We start from the raw sequence: 20,838 nt of genomic DNA, 5'->3' as shown, positions 1-20,838 counted from the left end.
AGTGGGGAATTACATTAACCAAGATTTGGCTATCTGGATAGGTCTTCCTCTCCGACAGAAGCAGATATCGGAAAATGTTACAGCGGTTAATGGATCTCAGTTATCATCTGGCCCAGTGACGCATTATACCGAAAAAGTTACGCTTCTGTGTCACGGAGGTCACTAAGAGGACATCACCTTCGATCTCATTGGCGCTCATCAGTTCCAAATGATATTAGAGTTGCATTAAGTATGCGCTCTAAGTAGCGTGGTTTGCTGGCCATCCTTGCTGCTCTACGCGCTCAAGATTCGCCTGGATTGCCTGACCCTGCCTGGACTTTGTTGGTCCCGCCCCCCGCCACCGGAAGTGTACTTAACCCTCTTCCTGCGCGCATTTGCGCGCGCGCATTAAGTACGCGCTCTAAGTAGCGCTGTTTGCTGGCCATCCTTGCTGCTCTACGCGCTCAAGATTCGCCTGGATTGCTTGACCCTGCCTGGACTTTGTTGGTCCCGCCCCCCGCCACCGGCAGTGTACTTAATCCTCTTCCTGCGCGCATTTGCATTTGCGCGCACTAAGTACGCGCTCTAAGTAGTGCTGTTTGCTGGCCATCCTTGCTGCTCTACGCGCTCAAGATTCGCCTGGATTGCCTGACCCTGCCTGGACTTTGGTATATATTTCATCTGCCCTCACCATTGACATTATACTCTTTACTATAAGTATATTTTACTTATATATGTTCCTTTTTTCATTATTCTAGTTGGTCCCGCCCCCCGCCACCGGAAGTGTACTTAATCCTCTTCCTGCGCGCATTTGCGCGCGCGCATTAAGTACGCGCTCTAAGTAGCGCTGTTTGCTGCTTTGTTGCGGGGTGAGGCTACCCCTAATGGTCCACATCTCTCTTTAGGTTCCTTACCAGTTTTACGATGCATGTGCAGCCTAATATCCTTTGCTCTATCTAATGTGCTAACATATTTCTGGTTGGCTTTGTCTCTTTTATGACTGCTCGTGTCAAACACTAAAAGAGAAAGTTATTTTCTTTTCTTGGACTTTCCTGATTTCTACCTCCTGTAAGGTTATTTCCGTGAAAATGGCAAATGGTTTAAGAAGCATCAAGGGCAAATTCACCGCCCCTCTTCCGCTCTCAGTAACCACCATTGATTCACTGGTATGCCCGGGAACAACCTCTTATATTGAATTACCAGCCCTGCAAGCTCTAGCGACTACATCTATCCAAGAGGTGCCGAGCACACTCCGCCCTGCAGAACATGTTGTGCAAATAAATGCTCAAAATAATCCACTACTTCCCCCTACTTTCCTCGCCCCCGGTTCCTCCGGTGCCTCCTATTTCTTCTCCCTTAATCAGTCCTGAAGTATGTAAGGCTATCGATGACTTCAAAAGTTGTTCTGAGTCCCCCCTGGTCTCCGAGACTGATCAATGCCAATTCGATCTAACCATGGCGAAATTGGAGGCATTGGACAAGGCTGTTTGTCGTTCGATTGGCACCCTGACACCCATAGTCTTTAATTGCGTAAAAAACCGCATGGTTTCTCAATCTCATGCGCCTCACGATCCCAAAACTTTTTTGGATATGAGTGCTGGTTCGGCCAATGTTCTTAATAAAAAACTCTCTTTTCCGCACATATTGCTTTCACCTGAACCCACTTCCTTAGTCAACAAAGCGGACCATTCCCTATTACCGCCTGCTGAGTGTCAAACCCAGCACTCCTGTGAGGGGAACCAATCCCAATACTCTCCTAATTCGTTTCCGGTGATCATCCGTATCCTAGATCTCTTGGATAAAGGTCATGATCTGACCCATCTTGCACTGAGGGAGATCAAGTCAACGCAATCACTGATAACCTCAAAGATGGATCGGATCGAAGGCTTCATCATGGCAGCCGAAACGCTAAAAAATTTCAACAATGTATGCCCCACGATCTATCCACCTGTTATTAATTCGCTTATGAAAAATAAAAGCATTCAGTGCTGCCTGGACCTGACTCCCGATCCGCCTGCTACGCCCTTGAAAACACCAATAGATTCTGTCTCGTGCAAATGTCACAATTCTTCCTTCGATCTGAAATCTGCCATAGAGAAAATGAATACTCTAATAGCTCTATATTCATCTGTAGCCCCAACCTCTTTGAACGGCTCTGACAGCCCCTCTGTTCTTCTTACAGCTCTTGAACATATGCAATCTGAACCTCCGGTTCCTGCTTCCAGTGGTAATTATGCTGGTTTCATGTCGCGGAGAGCTAAGAAACTTCACCAAAGAGCTGCCAAAAGAAATGCTAAAAGAAAGAACAATACTGACATAGAAGAACCAAATCCTGCAACTGATTCGAATATTAAGATCTCTGTCGAACCACTAATAGATGAGGATCATATTGACCTTAATCAACTTTCGAAAGAAAGCCAAGATGTCTTATTTCCACCCATAACATCAGATTTGTCTGCAAGTTATGTTGCAGTTCATTCTTGTGAGACGACTGAGCTACCCGCCAGAATACCCATAACTGATGACGCTAGATTGACCACTTTTGATACTAATCGAGTCGAAAAACAGCGAATTGACTCTACTGAAACATCCACCTTAAAACGAAAAACGAAAAATAATAATGTAATACCAATCAATTCATTTCTCAAAGGACAAGTATCATCACCATTGGTAGGAGCTAAATCTAACCTGGCCACCTACTTCCCGGTCTGTGGGAGAAATCGCACTACCCGGCATGATGAAATCGTACTTGTCGAATGTCCATCTAATTCCATTCCCAGAACATATAGTGAAGCATGTACTTCATTCTCTGGAACCAACGGAAACGTCAACATTAGTAATCCAATGAACGATGTCAAGGCCCGAGCCAATGCACCAAATACCTCCGGTTCACCATCTGTGCATTTAGCACCTGCACGCTCGACTGATTTACAATCTAGCAGTAATAAGGTGACATTACCTGCACTTTCTCAATCGAGCAATGATTCTAACTATTGTCTTATCTTGCACGACAATGTTGATCTCCCCAGTAGAACTAGCCCTGGGATGTCCGGTAACGGACTAGGAAAGGTAACATCGTTGGCTCCCCAATTTGTTATGGAACCTTCTATTCTTCCTCCTAACGGTCAGCCACAATGCACTATACCTCCATCTCATGTCTAGAACTGCACCTCGAAGCAGGGCTTTTTAACAGGTAGCTGCAACTTTGATCCTCAAGCTGCTACCATGTTATCCCATCATGAAATTTTAGACATCCTTAGGAGGGAACTTAATGAAAGATCATTGAAATCTAATTCTTCCAATGTAACTTCTCATCAAGATCCATCTATGATCTCTCACCATGTTCCCTCCAGTGAAATCGCCTCTGATCCCCACCTAAAATCATTTGACCAGTCATCTGACACTAATGAACAAATCATCCCAGAAAAGCACCATCTATTAGGATTTGAGGGGAAAAGCGATCTACTTGGTAGGAACCGGATTAATCGGGCCTTTATCTTGGCACTATTCAATCGCATCCCTCAACTACGGATGTTTAAATCGGCAGACATTCTGAGAGTGTCATTAGCCACGGACAATAATTATCGTGCTGTAATTCATTTAGCCTCAGAGGCTGTAAAGAAATATCTATGGTTTAATAGGGAAGGTATCTATGAAGAAGGCCTCACCTTAAACTCACTGGAAAACGAACAAGTGGCCACCAAATTCATTCAATTTAAATGTCCCCAGGCTCTGAGCCCCAAATCACATGCTTCATCGCAATCCCAAAATCATGGGGCTGCCAATGACGTAATCACCGAGCTCCTGCTTAAAGTAGGCATTTCTCATGACCTACCATGGCTTGCCCCCATGCTTAATTCTCTTTTAAAAACTACGGATCGCTCCCCCACTTCATAGCCGTCTTCTAAAACTCTACTCTCTTTTCAATCGTGGAATTCATGTGGCTACCTTAACCTTATGAAATGGCACTCAACCCTTGATTGCCTTAGTCGTCCATCAATACTTATGTTTCAGGAGACCATGAAAACCACTTCCCTTTTTTTGCCTGATTACTCAACGCATTATATCCCTGCTATACGAGCTCCTGCCGGTCGTCCATCTGGTGGTATTATGATAGCCATAGACAATGCTCTCATGTTTAATTCAAAAATTGTCTGGCATGCTAATAATCTTCTAGCAATATTACTGGAAACTAACATCTATAATTATCGTCATTTAATTGTCATGACCATTTATTGGAATCCGTCTACTACCCCCATTGATGAGATGATTGAGACAGTTGAGAATTGCTTAGAATTTGTAACTCATGAATACGATAATATTGAAATCATCCTCGGCGGTGATTTTAACTGCGATTGCAGAACCCCCAATGAAACTGGCGGATCTCCTAGAAACCTACTTTCGAAAAATAGAGGTAATATATGGAAGACCTTCTTGAAAGATTGGGATCTAGATCTTATTCCCCCCGTTGACTTGTCAAATTGGACCACATGGTCAAGGGATGGAAAAAGGTCAACAATTGACTTCATATTTGTTAGTCACAATTTGCTCCTACGATCATCTCCTCTAAGAATCTCCATGTTGCCTTTTGGTGACCACGCTGTGTTATTAGGCAACTTGAAATTCGACATTTCCATTACTGGAGTTGACCTTTCTACTGCATTGTGTGAAGTAGATCGTTCTATGACTTCTATCAGATGGTCTATGACACTGTGCAAGCAATTCACTCAATTTGTAAAGTCAGCCACAGCACTTTGGAACAACTCGGAACGAATGCCCACGAATGTTCTTGAGCAGCGATATGTTGAAATAACGCATGCAGCACTAACATACTTTAGCAAAAAGAAAAAAACTGATATTAAAAATCGTCACTTCTTTGATCCTCTTTGCAAAGCACAGAAGCGGGAGAAAAACAAGGCTCTTAGAGCTTTGAAAAAATCTATTGATCTTTCGCGGGAACGTTATCTCGCGCGGCGCAATTCTATCATGTCAGCATACAAACGCAGCTTGAAGCAGATAAGGCTAATAAGATACAATGAAATAAATTGCAAACTTGTTAGAGCCATTGCATCTCATGACACTCGAACTATATGGCGAACGATCAAGAGCCATACCTCTCAAGTATCGCTTTCTATGCCGAATGTTATATCGGAATCCACCTGGTATGAGTATATCAGACACAAATTCAAGACTCCCGTGCGATTTTCGAATATAACGGACCCTGCTCTAAGATATCATGACCTGCCGCGGTTGGTTTGGACTATCGCTGACATTAAGTGGGCGATATCTAAACTCACTTATTCTAAATCATCCGGCCCTGATGGCTTGCCTCCCTGTCTATACAAAGATGACCCGGATTTGTGGGCATGTATCTTAAACACCAAGTTTCAGTCTATTTTTAATACAGGAGTTATTCCTGTCTCATGGCTAACTGACAATATCATCCCGATCTTTAAAAAAGGAGATGCTGCGTTGCCGCAGAATTATCGACCTATTGCCTTAATTGACACTGCGGCCAAATTATTCGCCTCTCTCCTTCTTCATGACCTGGAGAATCACATTGGAGCACTAGGACTATATTCCAAATACCAAACTGGCTTTAGAAAAGGTATGTCCACCTCGCTTAATGCCATGATTATGGCATTTACCATCGTAGAAGCTAAGAAACTAACATCTAACCCCGTTTATATTGCTCTCATTGACATGTCTTCAGCCTTCGACACAGTGATCCGTAACTTATTATGGGCCAAACTTACCAATATGGGAATTCCATCTGTCCTTATTTATCGGTTCAAAGCTTTACATACTAACACCTCTTATAGAATTAAGCTCACCTCAGAGGGACGTATTACTAAAGCTATCAGCACAGAGGTAGGCCTAAAGCAAGGCTGTAACCTTGCCGCCACCCTTTTCAATCTATACCTCTCCGATCTCGATAAAGGTTGGGATGCAAAAAATCTTTTCTCTGTTAAAATTGGCTTGATCCGTCTCAAATGGCTCGCCTTTGCAGATGATATTATTTTATTCGATCCCACCCCGTCAGGCCTTCAACTCAAACTACCGCTATTTGAGGAATTTGCATTAGCACACAATTTGACGCCTAACCCCGCCAAAACAGCAGTAATGCAATTTGGTGTTCGGAAGCGAACTGGCAAGTCGCAATGGCACATCATGCAGACCCCCATCCCTCTCATTATAGAAACAATCTATTTGGGCTATCATTTAACAGAGAAAAAATCTATCCTAATGTGGACTGACCTACTCAACAAAAAGATCAGACCCCTGATATCACAATCCAAAGTAATTTATGCGAAATATTGTAAGTTTTCACTAACCCCTCTCATCGAGTTTTTAACTTTAAAAATTGAAAGTGTAATTCTGTACTCTCTCGACATATGTATGGGTGAGATGGGCCCAATTCTGGATCAATTGCAAGGAACTGCCCTGAAACGTGCCATGTCGCTTCCGATGTCCCTACCCAACGTCATCTTGAGGCATGAATTAGGTTTAGTCGCTCTATCCACTCATTGGAAATGGCGACTTTTAACCAATTTCGCTAAGATTGGACATCCTATAGCGAACTCCCTATATGTTGAGTTGAATCGTACCATTAACCTGTTGCCCACGTCCTCTATGGCTCTCTATGTGACAAAAATGGCTGCCATACTTAAGATGACCAACATTATTGTGGATGATGTTCACTACAGACCAGGATATGCCAAAAGAAAACTGTTCGAACTCGATTGGTGTACCACCCTTGATGGAATGAGATCATACAAACTTTACAAGGAATATCACTTATTTACACGCAAACGTATCCCTAGATACGATCATATTGTGATTTTTCCTTGTAATTCTACTCGGAGGATGTTCCTTTGGTTTAAATTTAATTTGTTTCATACCAAAGAAAGAGTAGTAAAATGGGTTGGTCATAAATTGTATGCATCGAGTCCTCACTGCAGATTTCCTATGTGCACCGAAACCATTGAAACATTAAAACATCTGGTTTTATATTGTCCCCATTTTAAGAATCATAGAACGATTTTATTGACTGAATTTGTAAATATTAATTACACTGACTGCCTGCCTTTCCTTTGGGCTAGAATGATGCAAGGCAACCACAAACCGCTCATATATGCCCTAATGAAACTATGTAAAGTAATTGTAAGAGAATTGGAAAAAGACTGTTACATGAATATTTCATGAATCATCCATTCCCTTTTTCTCTACCCTTTGCAAATCTGTACAAGATTGATGATGCACGCCCATTTTAATAGTAGATACTTTTATCGTCTATCTTTTTCTTCTTCCCTTTTTTTTTTTTCTTTAGTAATATGTCATAGGAATTCCTGGTCTGTAATTTTACTTGAAGGATGGTTTTTTTTATATGATTATATACTGTAATGTTCCATGTCTGAAGGTACTTTATGTAATGATTCTCTCACTATATCTGATTGTATTTTTCTTCCTTTTGTAAAGACTCTCTTACTCGTTAGGAGAGTCAAATACAAATAAATAAATAAATAAAAAATTAGGGTTGCCTTGGCTGGAAACCCATAATCCCAAGATCGACTGGCGTAAAAGAGTTCTAACTTTTCCCCCAGACTGTGCAAACACCTTTTTCAACAAAGAATTCTTAGGGAAGGATCACACTAAACCAAGTTCAAAGAAAGGAATTGTATTAAGTCTCACCAGTTCATTACCCTCTGAATACCTGGATTACAAAGATGTATTTCAAAAGGAGCAAGCGAATACCTTACCGCTGCGCAGAACGTACAACTGTCAAATTGATCTTGTAGCCCGGAGCCCAGATGCCTTGCAGTCGGATTTACGCCCTAACGGAGCAAGAAAACCAACATTTAAAAACATACTTGGATCAGTATTTAGCCAATAGCTTCATTCGCCCGTCAAAATCGCCTTATTTTTCGTGCCTAAGAAGGAGGGAGACCTGAGAACTTGCATCGACTACAGAGCCCTCAATCAGATCACAGTAAAAAACTGGTACCCGTTGCCACTCATTCCAGAACTTCTGGAAAAAGTAAAAAAAGGACACATTTATACCAAATTGGATTTACGAGGGGCCTACCATCTGGTAAGAGTCAAAAAGGGGGCTGAGTGGAAGACAGCCTTTCGCACAAAATATGGCCTTTACGAATATCAGGTTATGCCCTTTGGGCTATGTAATGGCCCCGCAGCGTTCCAATATTTTATGAACGACGTGCTCCGTGAACTATTGGACGTGTGCACACTCGTCTATATCGACGACATCCTCATTTACTCAACCACCAAGGAGGAACATGTCAAACATGTCTGGGCTGTTTTAGAAAGACTTCAACAACATCAGCTGTTCGCCAAATTGGAGAAATGCTTCTTTCACGTGACAGAGGTTGAATTCCTCGGGTTTATACTCACGCCGCAAGGAGTACACATGGACACGCAGATACCATCCTCCATAGGCTCTCACCAACTTCCACGAATGGTGTGCAAAGTGTGCTCGGGTTTGCCAATTTTTATCATCCGTTCATCCCAGTATTCTCCCAGATTGTTCACCCCATCACATCCCTGCTGCGAAAGAACAAACCATTTCAGTGGATCACAGAAGCAGAAGAAGCCTTCCAGACCCTAAAATAAGCATTCACATCAGCACAGCATTTTACAATATCCCGACCCGAATTGCCATACGTCATCGAAACCGATGCTTCTAACGTAGCAATGGGAGCGGTTTGGACTAAGCGAGATCCCGAAACAGGACAATTACATCCCGTGGCTTTCTGGACTCATAAGTTCTCTGCTCCCGAATTGAACTATGTGACCACGGATTAAGAACTGTTAGCAATAAAAGCGTCATTCAAGGCATGGAGGCATTACCTTCTTGGAGCCAGGCACACAGTTACCGTCATTACAGACCATCGTAACCTACAATATCTGAAAACCGCAAAAGCACAATCATCATGTCAACTCCGTTGGGCTCTCTTTTTTGCGGAATATGACTTTGTCATTACCTAAAGACCCGGAGTACGCAATGGAAAAGCGGACGTCCTATCATGAATGAGCGAAGACAAAAAGGTGTTCACCACACCAGACCCCGTAGCAATCATTCCTGAAGAACTAATCCTGGACCCACAGATACGTCCAATTGCCTTGCCCCTCCACTGATTGGACTTATCTGTGGGTGCCAGAGACGCCCAATGTTTTATTTGTTTGCATGAAGTTAATGACTGGGTGCACATCAACTGGCTAAAGTCTACCCTAGTTGCTGTCTGAATACTGAGCACAATGTAAGGCTCTCTGCATGATGCAACATGCCTTTCATCTATATATATAAAAAATGCTTAGGTATGTTTCCGTACTCAGCTGACGCAGTTTATCAGTATTAGGTTGCCCTCTGCTGACCAAATGGCAAAGTGTACCTCTTTATGCCCTTCCACTTCAACAACAGCTATTATTTTAACAAACAGAATGAGCACAGTTCTACAAGGTCACCTTCACCTTCCGCTATAGCAAACATTTAGAATAATTTCGAGGGGCAGGGCACGGTGGTTCCATTGTCAATGAACAGTTAATTACCGGCTCAACGTTTCAGTCTCTGAAGAATGACAAGCTGTAGGACGAATGCCTCCTCGCGAGCTAAAATTGAAAGTAGGTGCTATAATTATGCTACTAAGCGATCTTATGCCATCACAGGGAGTTTGCAATGGGACAAGGTTGGCAATTACGCGTCTACAAAGACACATTATAGAGGCCTGTGTAATCAATGCATTAAACCTAGATACTGTTCTCATATCTCTCATTCTATCTGATAAAAATAAGCCTTTCAAATCCAAAAGAAGACAGTTTCCTATATGTTTAGCCCTTTTCAATGACATTATTAAGTCACAGGGACCTATGACCCCTTCCTGGAGCGACCCTATGAATTACAGACTGATATTGACCATTAAACTATGCTAGTACGGCGTATTTTATGTATTGTACGTTTTTACCGTATAAAAAAGTACGACCCCACCAAAAGACCTAAAACAAACACCACGAAAAGTTAGGACTACCTAAAGTCTGAACTTTTCATGGTGTGTGTTTAGGTGTGTTTACAGTATAGTGAGCGGGGGTAGGGGGAAAAACCCCGCAGCTCCTAAAAAAAAATAATTGAAAAAATAATGAAAAGGGCCCTGCGGCGCCGGTTCCCAATCCCGGAAGTGAAAGGGAACTGGCGCCGCAGGGAGACAACGTGAAGGAAAGGTATGTAGGGTTGGGGTATGTCGGGTGTGTGGGTGGGGGTGTGTTAAGGATGTGGGTGGGGGTGTGTTGTGAGTGGGGGTGTGGGTTTGTAGATGCGTGTTCGCATGGGAAATGTGCAAACCTTTTGTGGTTCGCACATTTCTCATGCAAACTTTTCAGTCGATGACTTTTCCGCAACGGAAAAATCACGCAGATCTGTATTTTACGCTGGGAACAGCTGGTTTTATAGAAGTGGCCTTGTTCAGTGAACAAATCAACCTATACAAGTGTGTTCGCAGATTGCACTCTGCAGCACTTCATCTGTTGGATATGCTTGTTTTCGTCAGGCTCGTGTAGAGGGACACCTTTTCTTGGTTTTTGATCTTCCTTTTGGAATTAACTCCCGCTTGACTTGTGCTCTACTGTAAATCATCTGGTATTAAGAATACAAATAGAAGCTTTGATTCTGCAATTTTGTTGGGGCTTCTTTGAACTTCATCGCCAATAAAGATAATGTTAACCATCACTTACACTTACCAGTAACGAGAGACAAAAAAGAACCCTTAAAAAAGTATTTAAATTGAAATGTTGGTTCTGATAAACATATACCTGACTGTTAACAGAAATGGAAAAAAGGGAATCACACTTGCCTTTAATAAGTTCTTCAACGCTTCTTCAATGAAATGAATCAATGTGTTTTCATCAGCATTATCAACAGAACCAGATTCACTTAGTAAATATAGAAACCTCTGCAAAGTAAACACAGTCCTGTTATTTATTTGTCAAATAATTATATTGTATAAAGTGATTGTAAAATGGAATCTGCGAAACAGAAATAACAAAGAACGGGTGGTCATGTACTGAATTTTCTAAGGTTCGATTAGCTCTGTTAAAACTTAAACCATTTGCTGACTCACAACTTAAAGAAGAAACTAGTTCATGCATTTTCGAAATCTTTCATAGATTCCGTGTTTTCAATATTCCCTGACGTCATGCTGGAAATGCTTGGGGATCATTTAACAATGTTTTTCGAATAAAAGAAAGCCATCACGTTGCACAGCTTATCCATCTACTTGTGGGCCATTTATCAGTTCTCTAATGATATGATAGGCCCTAAACTCTGCCCCATGTGGCCATCTTCAGATTGTACAGGCATAATGCACCTGAGTTGATAATTGAGCCTCAATAGGTTAGGCAGGCAGGTCATACTTGAATCTATGAAAGTATTACACTAGGGAACAAGAGCTGCAAGTAAGTAAGTAGTTGCTTTAGAATTGGATCTTTCTTATGCTTTGAAAACAATCAAAAGGCGTATTTGTACATGATTTACAGCACATGATTAAGAAGAAAAGGTGTGACACTGAGGCTCACATTATTTAAAGAGGTTCTCCAGGGACTGCTTATTAAAACATTGCTTCTTAAAGTTATTATGCGTGCAGGTAGCAATGCCTGGTCAGGGTATGTCCATTTGGCTGCTCTGCAATTGTCTTTGAGGGGGGTTCCCATCATCACTGAAACTACAGGAGACACTGCTGTTGCTGAATGGTCACCAATGGTCCTTACAGCGGCAATCATCAGTCTCCTCTCTTGGAAATTGGTATTCTACGGTTTGCTGCCCCATAAACAGCTTTGTGTACCTCCTAACGTTTTTGGTTCAATCCATGTAATATTTAGGGGGCCCGTTGACGTCTGTCTGTGAAGTGCCCTGTAAGCTGTCAATGAAGGATTGTCAAAAAAGGTAGGCAGCATTATCGCCTCATTCATATGAAAATCCTTCAGGTAAGGCTTAAGGACTGCAAACAAATGGATCTCTCATTTACGCCATGAAGCAATAATCACCACCAAAAAAGATGCTTCCTCAGAGACATTTATTTCAGCCCTATGCATGGGCTCAAGGGGTTGCACAATAGCCCTGCTAATGTTGTCTGGGCCTCATTACAAGTTTGTTGTTAAGTGGTAAAAGTGGTGGCAACGGAATTACTGCCACTTTTACAACTCTGCTGAATTAGAGGTTCCAGAAAATTGGTGCTAATTACGCAGACCAAATTACTGCTGGCCGAATTATTGCCAGGGCTAATTACGTCAGTTTTGGTGGGAATTTCACCAGCGTAATTACCGCCATAAACCAAAATGGTTACAAGTTGAAATGTCACCAGCAATTGGCAGTAATTCTGCCAAAAAACACAGTGCAGTTATCTCCACCTAAACGGTGGAGGTAAATGCATACAGGTGATGGAAATTAAGCCAAAGGGACACCCATTGGCTTAATTGTACAAATGGATCCCAACTTTCCCAAACACAATTTCCAATGCTATACTGCCACAAGCAGTTGTCAATCTGAAAGTCCAGCACCTCATCTCAGCTGTACATTGAGGTACATGTACATGAACAGCACCACCCACAGACCATACGGTGCAGAGAGGTGGAGAAGACCCGATGCAAGGCGAGCGTCCATTCCCAGGGTGAGGCCAACACCCTGGGCATTAACACATAGCCATCTCATAACTCTGTAACCAGCTCAACAGGGAGACCACAGCTGAGCTACTCTCCCTGATCCAGGATGACATCCAGAACAGGATGAACATCCAAACAGCTTAATCAAAGCTGCTCAAGCTTGTTTCAATGCGGCATTTTCTAGCCATGGGCACCTACTAGCACACTAGCCATGCTGCATCGCATGTTGCAGCTCACATTTTCAATCGTGCTTGTGCAGGTGCTGCATGCACTCTTGCTGCATGCAGCCCACCACATCTCCATGCCCACCACCCTGAGGAAAGATTCTTCGGGTCTGACCAACGTAATAGCAGCCCTCGACTGCACGTATGTCGCTGTGGTGCCCCCTCACATCCCAGGAAGCAGAAGAGGTATACCACAACAGGAAGCAGTATGATTCGCTGGAGGTACAGGTAACTGGCGATGCGGAAATCAACATCACACACTGTTGCGTCCGCTTCCTGGTGCCACCCACAACTCCATGGTCCTGCGGCAAAGCACACTGCCTGCCTACATGGAGAGACAAGGAAGGCAACGGACATGACTACTGTGGCGCTGCCCCGTGTAGGAAGCGCACGCGGCGGCGTGACGTTGCACATCGCTGTGTGCGGTTTAAATAAACGGGGCGTTCCCGGATGCTGCAGAGCGACCGGGGAGCCCGAACTAGATAGACGTGTGTCGTGTGTGGTCTGTCTAGTGTGGGGGCTCACGGGCACGCATGGGGGCCAGGACACACCCCCAACAGTGGTGACGAGTGCAGACGGATGCCCGGGCCCGGCGGTGAAAGGCATTCCGAAATTTTTCTCCATGATACGGAACGTTCGTGAGTGTTTCGTTTCATGCCGTGGCTGCGAACCGTACACGCGGCTGGCGGCCATTTTGCTCATGAGGCCGTGGAACTTCACCAGGCTCCGGTTTGGAGGGTGAAAGCGATCCAGGTCCAATATTTGGATATTCTGATTGCAGGCAGTATAACCTGCATGCCCATGCCTGGTTTGTGTATTTTACTCCGTTTTTGGGATTCCTACGCCGAGTGAAAGCTAGAAGAAGGACTAGAATGGCTGGGCCGGATTAGTCCACTCCACTATCATAGCTTAATTTTTGGGACATCCACACCACTGTGGCCTGCAGCAAGGTGGAGAGTGAGACACGGCTCTTTTTTGTTCCCTTCATCATCAGGACGCTGTGGCTTCTTCTTTGTCTCCTTCATCATCACAAGGTTGGCTGCAGTGGATGCTCTTCTTCTCTTCTGGTGGCTCGTGGTTGGAAGCTATCCCAGGTGAGCTTGGGGACTAGTCATCATCACCTCTCCCCCAGTTTGGACTGCCATTGTGCCTGGAGAGGGGGAGGAGGTCTGTTGGTGTGGTGTTGAGGGGTAATTGAGTTGCGGCCCCCAGGACACAAGGTGGGGGTGCCTGTGCGCTCAAGCCCATGAGTGACTCTGATGATCCGGAGGATGGGGCCGCCACAGCTGCTGAAGATCCTCAGGACGGTGACCAGGTGGCACAGCCTCAGCAGGCCCTAAAGCCTCCAGTGCTTCTAGTACAGAAACCAGTGACACAGCCTCAACAGGCCCCACAGCAGCCCCCGCAAGGAGGGGGTCAGGGGCCTGCACCCCAGGCTTTACCCGGGGCACAGCTAGGTGCTTCTCAAGGACCTCCCATCATGGCTCAGGCTAGAGCCCAGGCTGCCCAAGATGCCCTGCAGCCCATCCCTGAATTTGATGCATAGGTCCCACCTTCCAGCATGGGGCCTCGGTGGAGGAGGTGGGATGCCCACCTGGACATGTACTTCAGAGCTGCTCAGGTGACAGACAATGACAGCATGGTGGCCACAATGTTGTATTCGGCGGGGCCTGCGGTCCAGGAGATCTTTGAGTCGCTCACCCCGGTGGCCCAGTCTTACGATGCGGCCAAGGCAGTTCTGCTTGCTCACCTTCTGTCCTTGCCAATGTGGACTACGAAAGATTTGTCATGTTGTCGGCCAAGCAAAAGGATGATGAGACTCTGGACACCTTTTATGGTCGCCTGCGCCGCCTCTCCCAAGGATGTGCATGGGGGGATGCGGAGGACATGATGCGCACAATGCTGATTCAGGCATGCTCCTCCGGCAAACTCAGGAGGCAGGTCCTGAGAGAGCCGGGCCTCACTCTACCCCGCATATTGGAAATAGGCCGGTGCCATGAGGTGGCCGAGGCTCGCACCAACAAGATGGAAGCGGGGTCACGCTCGATGAAGTCGGAGGAGGTGTGTGCTGTCTGGCAGGGTGGCAGAAGAACAAGAAGACCTGGTGGAGGACCCCGGGACAGGGCAGGAAGATCAGGGGAGTTGTGCCAGAAGTGTGGCTATGACCTCCCCCACCCGACAGAGTGCCCAGCAGCGGGGAAGGCTTGTGGCCAGTGCGGCCTGCCGGACCACTTCTCAAGAGTGTGCAGAGCGGCTCTGCCAGCGATGGTACCGAGAGGTCCGGCCCGGACGTGGACTCCGCGCCAGAGCCGACCACCAAATGTGGCCCAGGTAGACCAAGGTGAGGAGGAGGCCCAGGTGGATGAGGCAGAGGAAGAGGAGGAAGAGAACATTTTCTTTGTTTCGAGTGTGGGGGTCCTGAAGGGGAAGAGCAGGAGGCAGCCAAGGTGTGTGGTGGATGTGAACCACTCGCCGGTTCCAGTGTTGGTGGACACGGGGGCCTCAGTCAATGTCATGGCGAGGGGACACTACGATGCCATGGACCCGCAACCAGACTTGGCCACACCGAGAGCCCGCATATTTGATTTTGGAGGACTGGAGCCTATACCGCTGGACGGTGCATTTGTGGAAAAGGTGGAGCATGAGGGCTCGACGATCAAGGCTCGTTCTATGTCACCCCTGTGAGTAACAACACTCTCCTGAGTTGTGCCGCTGCAGAGGCCCTGGGAATTGTCACTTTCGCGTACCCGGTGTACTTGGAGGACATCAATGACCTGCTCGATAAGTACGCTGCCCTCTTCAACGGCATTGGGATGATGACTGGTGACCCGGTCAGGCTGCATATCGATGAATCTGTACAACCCATTGCCCTAAAACACCGGAGGGTGCCGTTTCATCTGAGGGAGCAGGTCGACAAAGAGCTAGACAACCTGGTGAGTCTGGATATTATTGGGAAAGTCGAGGGCCCGACGCCGTGGGTATCCCCTATTGTTGTGGCAAGGAAACCGAAACAACCTGACTCTGTTCGTATCTGTGTGGACATGAGGCTGCCCAACAAGGCCATCAAGAGGGAGCGGCATCTCACCCCTACTATCGATGACATTATCGCCGAGGTACAGGGGGCCCGATTTTTCTCCAAGCTAGATCTATGAGCAGGATACCATCAGGTTGTCCTCCACCCTGAGTCCCGATACATAACCACGTTCACCACCCACCGGGGGCTGTACAGGTACAAGAGGTTGAGCTTTGGGGTGTCATCGGCTGCGGAAGTATTTCAAAACATCATACGGGGCGCCCTCGCCGACCTGGAGGGTGTCCTCAATATTAGCGATGACATTCTGGTATTTGCCGAGACAGAGGTGGACCATCTGAGGAGGCTGGCAAAGACCTTTGAGAGGCTGCAGTCGCTGGGCCTCACCCTTCACAGGGACAAATGTGAGTTTCTGCGCCCCTCCATTGAGTTCTTCGGGTTCGTGTTCAAGGAGGGGGGGGGTGTCACCAGATCCAAGGAAGGTCCAGGACATTAAGAAGGCACAGCCCCCGGAGTCGGTGTCGGACGTGAGAAGCTTCCTTGGCATGGTGACCTACTGCGGGCGCTTCATTCAAAATCTCACCTCGAGGTCCGAGCCACTCAGAGCGTTGACAAAGAAGGAGACAGTCTGGCATTGGGGCCCACTGGAGCAGTCGGCCTTTGAGGACATCAAGAGCGCACTAACAGCGGAGGACACCATGGCGTTTTTCGACCCGGCGCTGCCGTCGGAGATCATTGTGGACGCGAGTCCATTTGGCCTGGGGGCGGTTCTGACTCAGGTGGACCGGGATGGGAGCATTCGCCCAATGGCCTATGCCAGTAAGGCGCTCTCAGACACCGATCAAAGATACTCCCAAATTGAGCGGGAGGCCCTGGCGGTCCTCTGGGGATGCAGACATTTTCGACTCTATGTCTTGGAGTGTCCAGTGACCGTGGTGACTGACCACAAGCCCCTGCTCCCGATTCTGGCTGGATCATCCTCGAAGCCCCCGGCCAGGATTGAGAGATGGATGCTCGCCCTGCTCGAGTATGGAGTCACCCTGGTGTACCGGCCGGGGGCCAACAATGCAGCGGACTACCTCTCCCGGCATCCCGGAGTGCGCGGGGGAGAGGAGTATGACACCTGTGCAGAGGAGGCCGATGACCATGTCCGGATGGTGGTGGAAGGGGCCATGCCAAATGCGATGCCCCTGTCGGAGCTGGAGGCTGCAGCGGCAGCGGATGAGTGCTTTCAGATCTTAAAGAACTCTATGCAGCACGGCTCCTGGAAGTCCATCTTGGAGGCTCTGGCAGGGCGGACCCAGGAGGCCAAGACTGGACTCGAGCAGTTGTGGAAGGTGAAGGACGAGTTGTCCTTCTCGACGTCGGGCTTGCTGCTCCGGGGTGATCGCATCGTGGTCCCCCAGTCCAAGGTACAGGAGGTGATCACTCTGGCCCACCATGGACACCAGGGTGCCGCCAAGACCAAGGCGAGGCTGCGGCTGAAGGTCTGGTTCCCGGAATTGGAAAGAAGGGTGGATGACTTTGTAGCGGCGTGTGTGTGGTGCCAGGTGGCTTCCCCCGTGCAGCGAGAGCCGACCATCGAGGCGATGCCCCAGGGGACCCGGCCCTGGGAGGTCGTCCATGCGGACTTTGGGTCAACGTCCGTGGGAACCCACTTCATCGTTATTGTTGATGAGTACTCATGGTACCCGGAGGTGGAGTTCGTGGAGTCGGTGGCCTTGGAGCATGTGGTCGTAGCGGTGGAAAAGGTATGTGTGGCCCATGGCTCTGTGTTCGGACAATGGGTCGCCATTCCAAAGTGAGCGGTTCTCTGAGTTCATGGAGAGCTGCGGAGTCAAGCACAGGAAGATATCCCCGTTGTGGCCTCGCGCTAATGGAGACGCCGAACGGCTGATGTGGATCCTTAATAAGACCTTCAGGATTGCTCAGGGACAAGGGCAGCCCCTCCAAAGCACCCTTTATCAATTCCTGCGGGTGTACCGAACCACTCCACATGCCTCCATCGGGGTCGCCCCTGCAGAGGCTATGTTCAGGCGATGCCCCCGGGGTCTACTGCCCGAGGTCCGGGAGAAGGAGCCCGGGTGATCGACAATCAGCAGGTTGACGCCGATAGGAGGGCCAGGATTGACCAGGAGAACCTGCGAAGGGGTCTTCGCCCCCAGCGGCTGGAACCGGGGGACGAGGTGCTCATTCGAAACAGACGCCCCCATGGGAAGCTCTCGCTCCCCTACAAACCGGAGCCATTGGACGTGGTGGCTGTGAAAGGGTCCATGGTGACGGCATCGGATGGATGATCTGCTGTCACCCGAAACGTCAGCTTCTTCAAGAAGCTGGGCGATCCCCGGACTGAACCACCCCTGGACCCCGAAGTGGCGGAGGTGCCTGAGGACATTGGAGTCCCCGGGGGCACCCAGAACTCTCTAGTCCGGGGAGCTGTGGCTAATGGACTTCCAGTGCCAGAGGTAAGCGGGAGGTACCCCCAGAGGGCTGGGTGAGGGAAACCCGCTTATCTCAGCGAATACGTGTTAGGACATGTGGAGAATCAACCGGAGTGAGGGGATCCGGGCGGCTGACATTAAAGGGGTATGGGTTCATCATACTGGTGTTATTTGTGTGTGTGGTTTGCAGTGTTTAAGAAAAGCAATTGTGTTTCCTCCCGAAAAAGGAGGAGTGTGGCGCTGCCCCGTGTAGGACGCGCACGCGGCGGCGTGACGTTGCACGTCGCCGCATGCGGTTTAAATAAACGGGGCGTTCCCGGATGTTGCAGAGCGACCGGGGCGCCCGAACTAGATAGACGTGTGTCGTGTGTGGTCTGTCTAGTGTAGGGGCTCACGGGCACGCATGGGGGCCAGGACACACCCCCAACAACTACTAGATAAGTACAAGTGCCATCACAATTGAAATGGTTCCTGAAAGGGGTGGCACAATACAATGACAAATCAATGTACGCCATGTCAAAGCCCTGTGCATGCAGGGCATGGCCTTTCATTCCAGACATTACAGCCACCAAACAGAATTACTGTTACCACTGTCAGGATTGTCTTCTGGGAATGTTTATGTATATTAAGGTAGGTCCTATGTGTGGGTTAATTAGTTTGGGAAATTAATTTAGGAGAAAATGTTGAGGTGTCATATTTTTTTTGTGAAGGTTTCCTTAACTTCAGTTTAGTGTACTGATAGGAAGGAACCCAAGCCAAGATGGAGGACAAAGTCAGTGAACTGATTGGCTGGGAATTCCTATTGTTTGGTGGAAGGGCATTCCAACTGCCTTTCATCGTTTTTCAACAGCTGAGCAGGTCTGGCGTTTCAGGTTATCCAGTGTTTTGGAACTAAATCTGTGTTTCAACAGGAGCAGGAGTTCACAGAAGCAAGAATCATTCCAGTATAGTTAAGAACTGGCAGCTGGTTTCACAAGAAGCAGTGAATGAACCATTCATTAAGATAAGTGACTAAAGACTGATATTTTTATTTGTGAAGTACAACTGTTTGAACCATTTGCTGAGCATGTTGGTGAAAACTAAGTTTCAAGACATTCCCTCTTTAAAATAACTATTTATGCAGCTCGTATATATTTAGGTTTATAGCGCTGGTTATATTGCGCATTTAATATGAACTGCGAGTGCGCAAGCCCCGACTCTATTGAAGTCTATTCAAGGCTGCCCACGCTTATGGCGAGAGTGCGCAAGCCCCGACTCTATTGAAGTCTATTCAAGGCTGCCCACGCTTATGGCGAGTTACAGAAGATTGATTGTAGAAGCTGTTCTTTTTTTTCTTAATTGACTCCCTGCACATTAAAGCTTGTTGGTAACGCTCGTGTGCTGAAAGACATGGCTGTATTTGTTTATTCTGTTGACAGCTGTGATTCAGTGTCAGCTGTAAACAGCTCCCAGGCATACACAGTTCCTGTTTTAATAATCAGGTTCTTGTTGCCGCCCGCACTGAATGTATTCGGAAAGCCATTTGAGTGTCCGCTGTGTGTTGAACATTCTTATTTTCAATATACACAAAGTCAACAAGAAGAGATTCCATTCTCGTGATCAACTTTGTTATGGAGTTTTCCTTTTCTTATGCTTGTGAAAAGCAAATGTTTATTGGTTTTATATGTGAAAAGCAAAAAACCCAGTCAACTGCACTTATTTGTGCGTGACTGATTCCTTTAATCCATGGAGACAGGAGCTCGGTTAAACATTCGTACATCTGCAAGGAAAGCAATACAAATTAACATTCACTTGTGTTATCTATGCCTCTTCCCAATGTTTTTCTAGTTGTTGTAGAAATTTGATGACAGTCTAAAGTATAGAACATTTTCTTGAACTGCTTTTAAAAACTATGTACATTCTAGCATCTGGCAAACAGGATAACACTGAACAAAATACTAAGTGAAGAAGCAAACTTAGTTTCAAGTTGGAGAGACTGTATTGTGTGTTACTTTAAACAAGGGCTTACATTTATCCTCTTAGCATTCTGCAGAGGATAAACAGGTATGCAGTAAAAGTGGTCATATTTAGTGGGAAATGCATTAACAATTTCCATGTTGTCATAACCTGTGCTTTCCTCCTACGCTGCAGATCATCCTGAGGGTCTGGAGGTCCGGAAGGTGTCTGTTTTTTGTTATTTTCTCCATTCCCCCTTTCCTCTAGGGGTGTGAGATACTTAGCTGTGGAAACAAGAGTTGAGTGTTTCACATCTTTGAGGGTCTGGTGGGGTTCAGCATCGCCCGCAGATCAATGGCCAAGCCTCAGCGTGACAGAATGAAAGGCCACACCTTTTAAAATCTGCTTGAGCTGCTGTAACCTCTTCCAGACCACAATGGATGTGTTGGGGGATATGATTAGAGAGTTAAGAGAAGAATTACAAATTTCTCACGCAGAAACTGAGAAACTAAGTAAAAAGATGGAAGAATTAAATGAGAAGGTGACCAGTCTACAGGAAGCT

At 46.7% G+C, this 20,838-nt stretch overlaps 1 protein-coding gene across 2 annotated transcripts in view; it reads right to left on the bottom strand.

Annotated features, from left to right (window-relative positions):
• Positions 1 to 20,838, bottom strand: part of LOC138565943 (regulator of microtubule dynamics protein 3-like) — a 2,735,427-nt gene that overhangs the window by 958,267 nt on the left and 1,756,322 nt on the right. For both annotated transcript variants that reach the window (XM_069643047.1, XM_069643046.1), the window contains exon 7: positions 10,838 to 10,940. In XM_069643047.1, the coding sequence (XP_069499148.1) occupies positions 10,838 to 10,940 (103 nt within the window). The remainder of the gene's footprint in view (positions 1 to 10,837; positions 10,941 to 20,838) is intronic.

Source organism: Ambystoma mexicanum, chromosome 2p (assembly GCF_040938575.1).
Source record: "Ambystoma mexicanum isolate Mex_15411 chromosome 2p, UKY_AmexF1_1, whole genome shotgun sequence".
Classification (NCBI taxonomy): domain Eukaryota; kingdom Metazoa; phylum Chordata; class Amphibia; order Caudata; family Ambystomatidae; genus Ambystoma; species Ambystoma mexicanum.
This window is presented reverse-complemented; position numbering and strand designations above follow the sequence as displayed.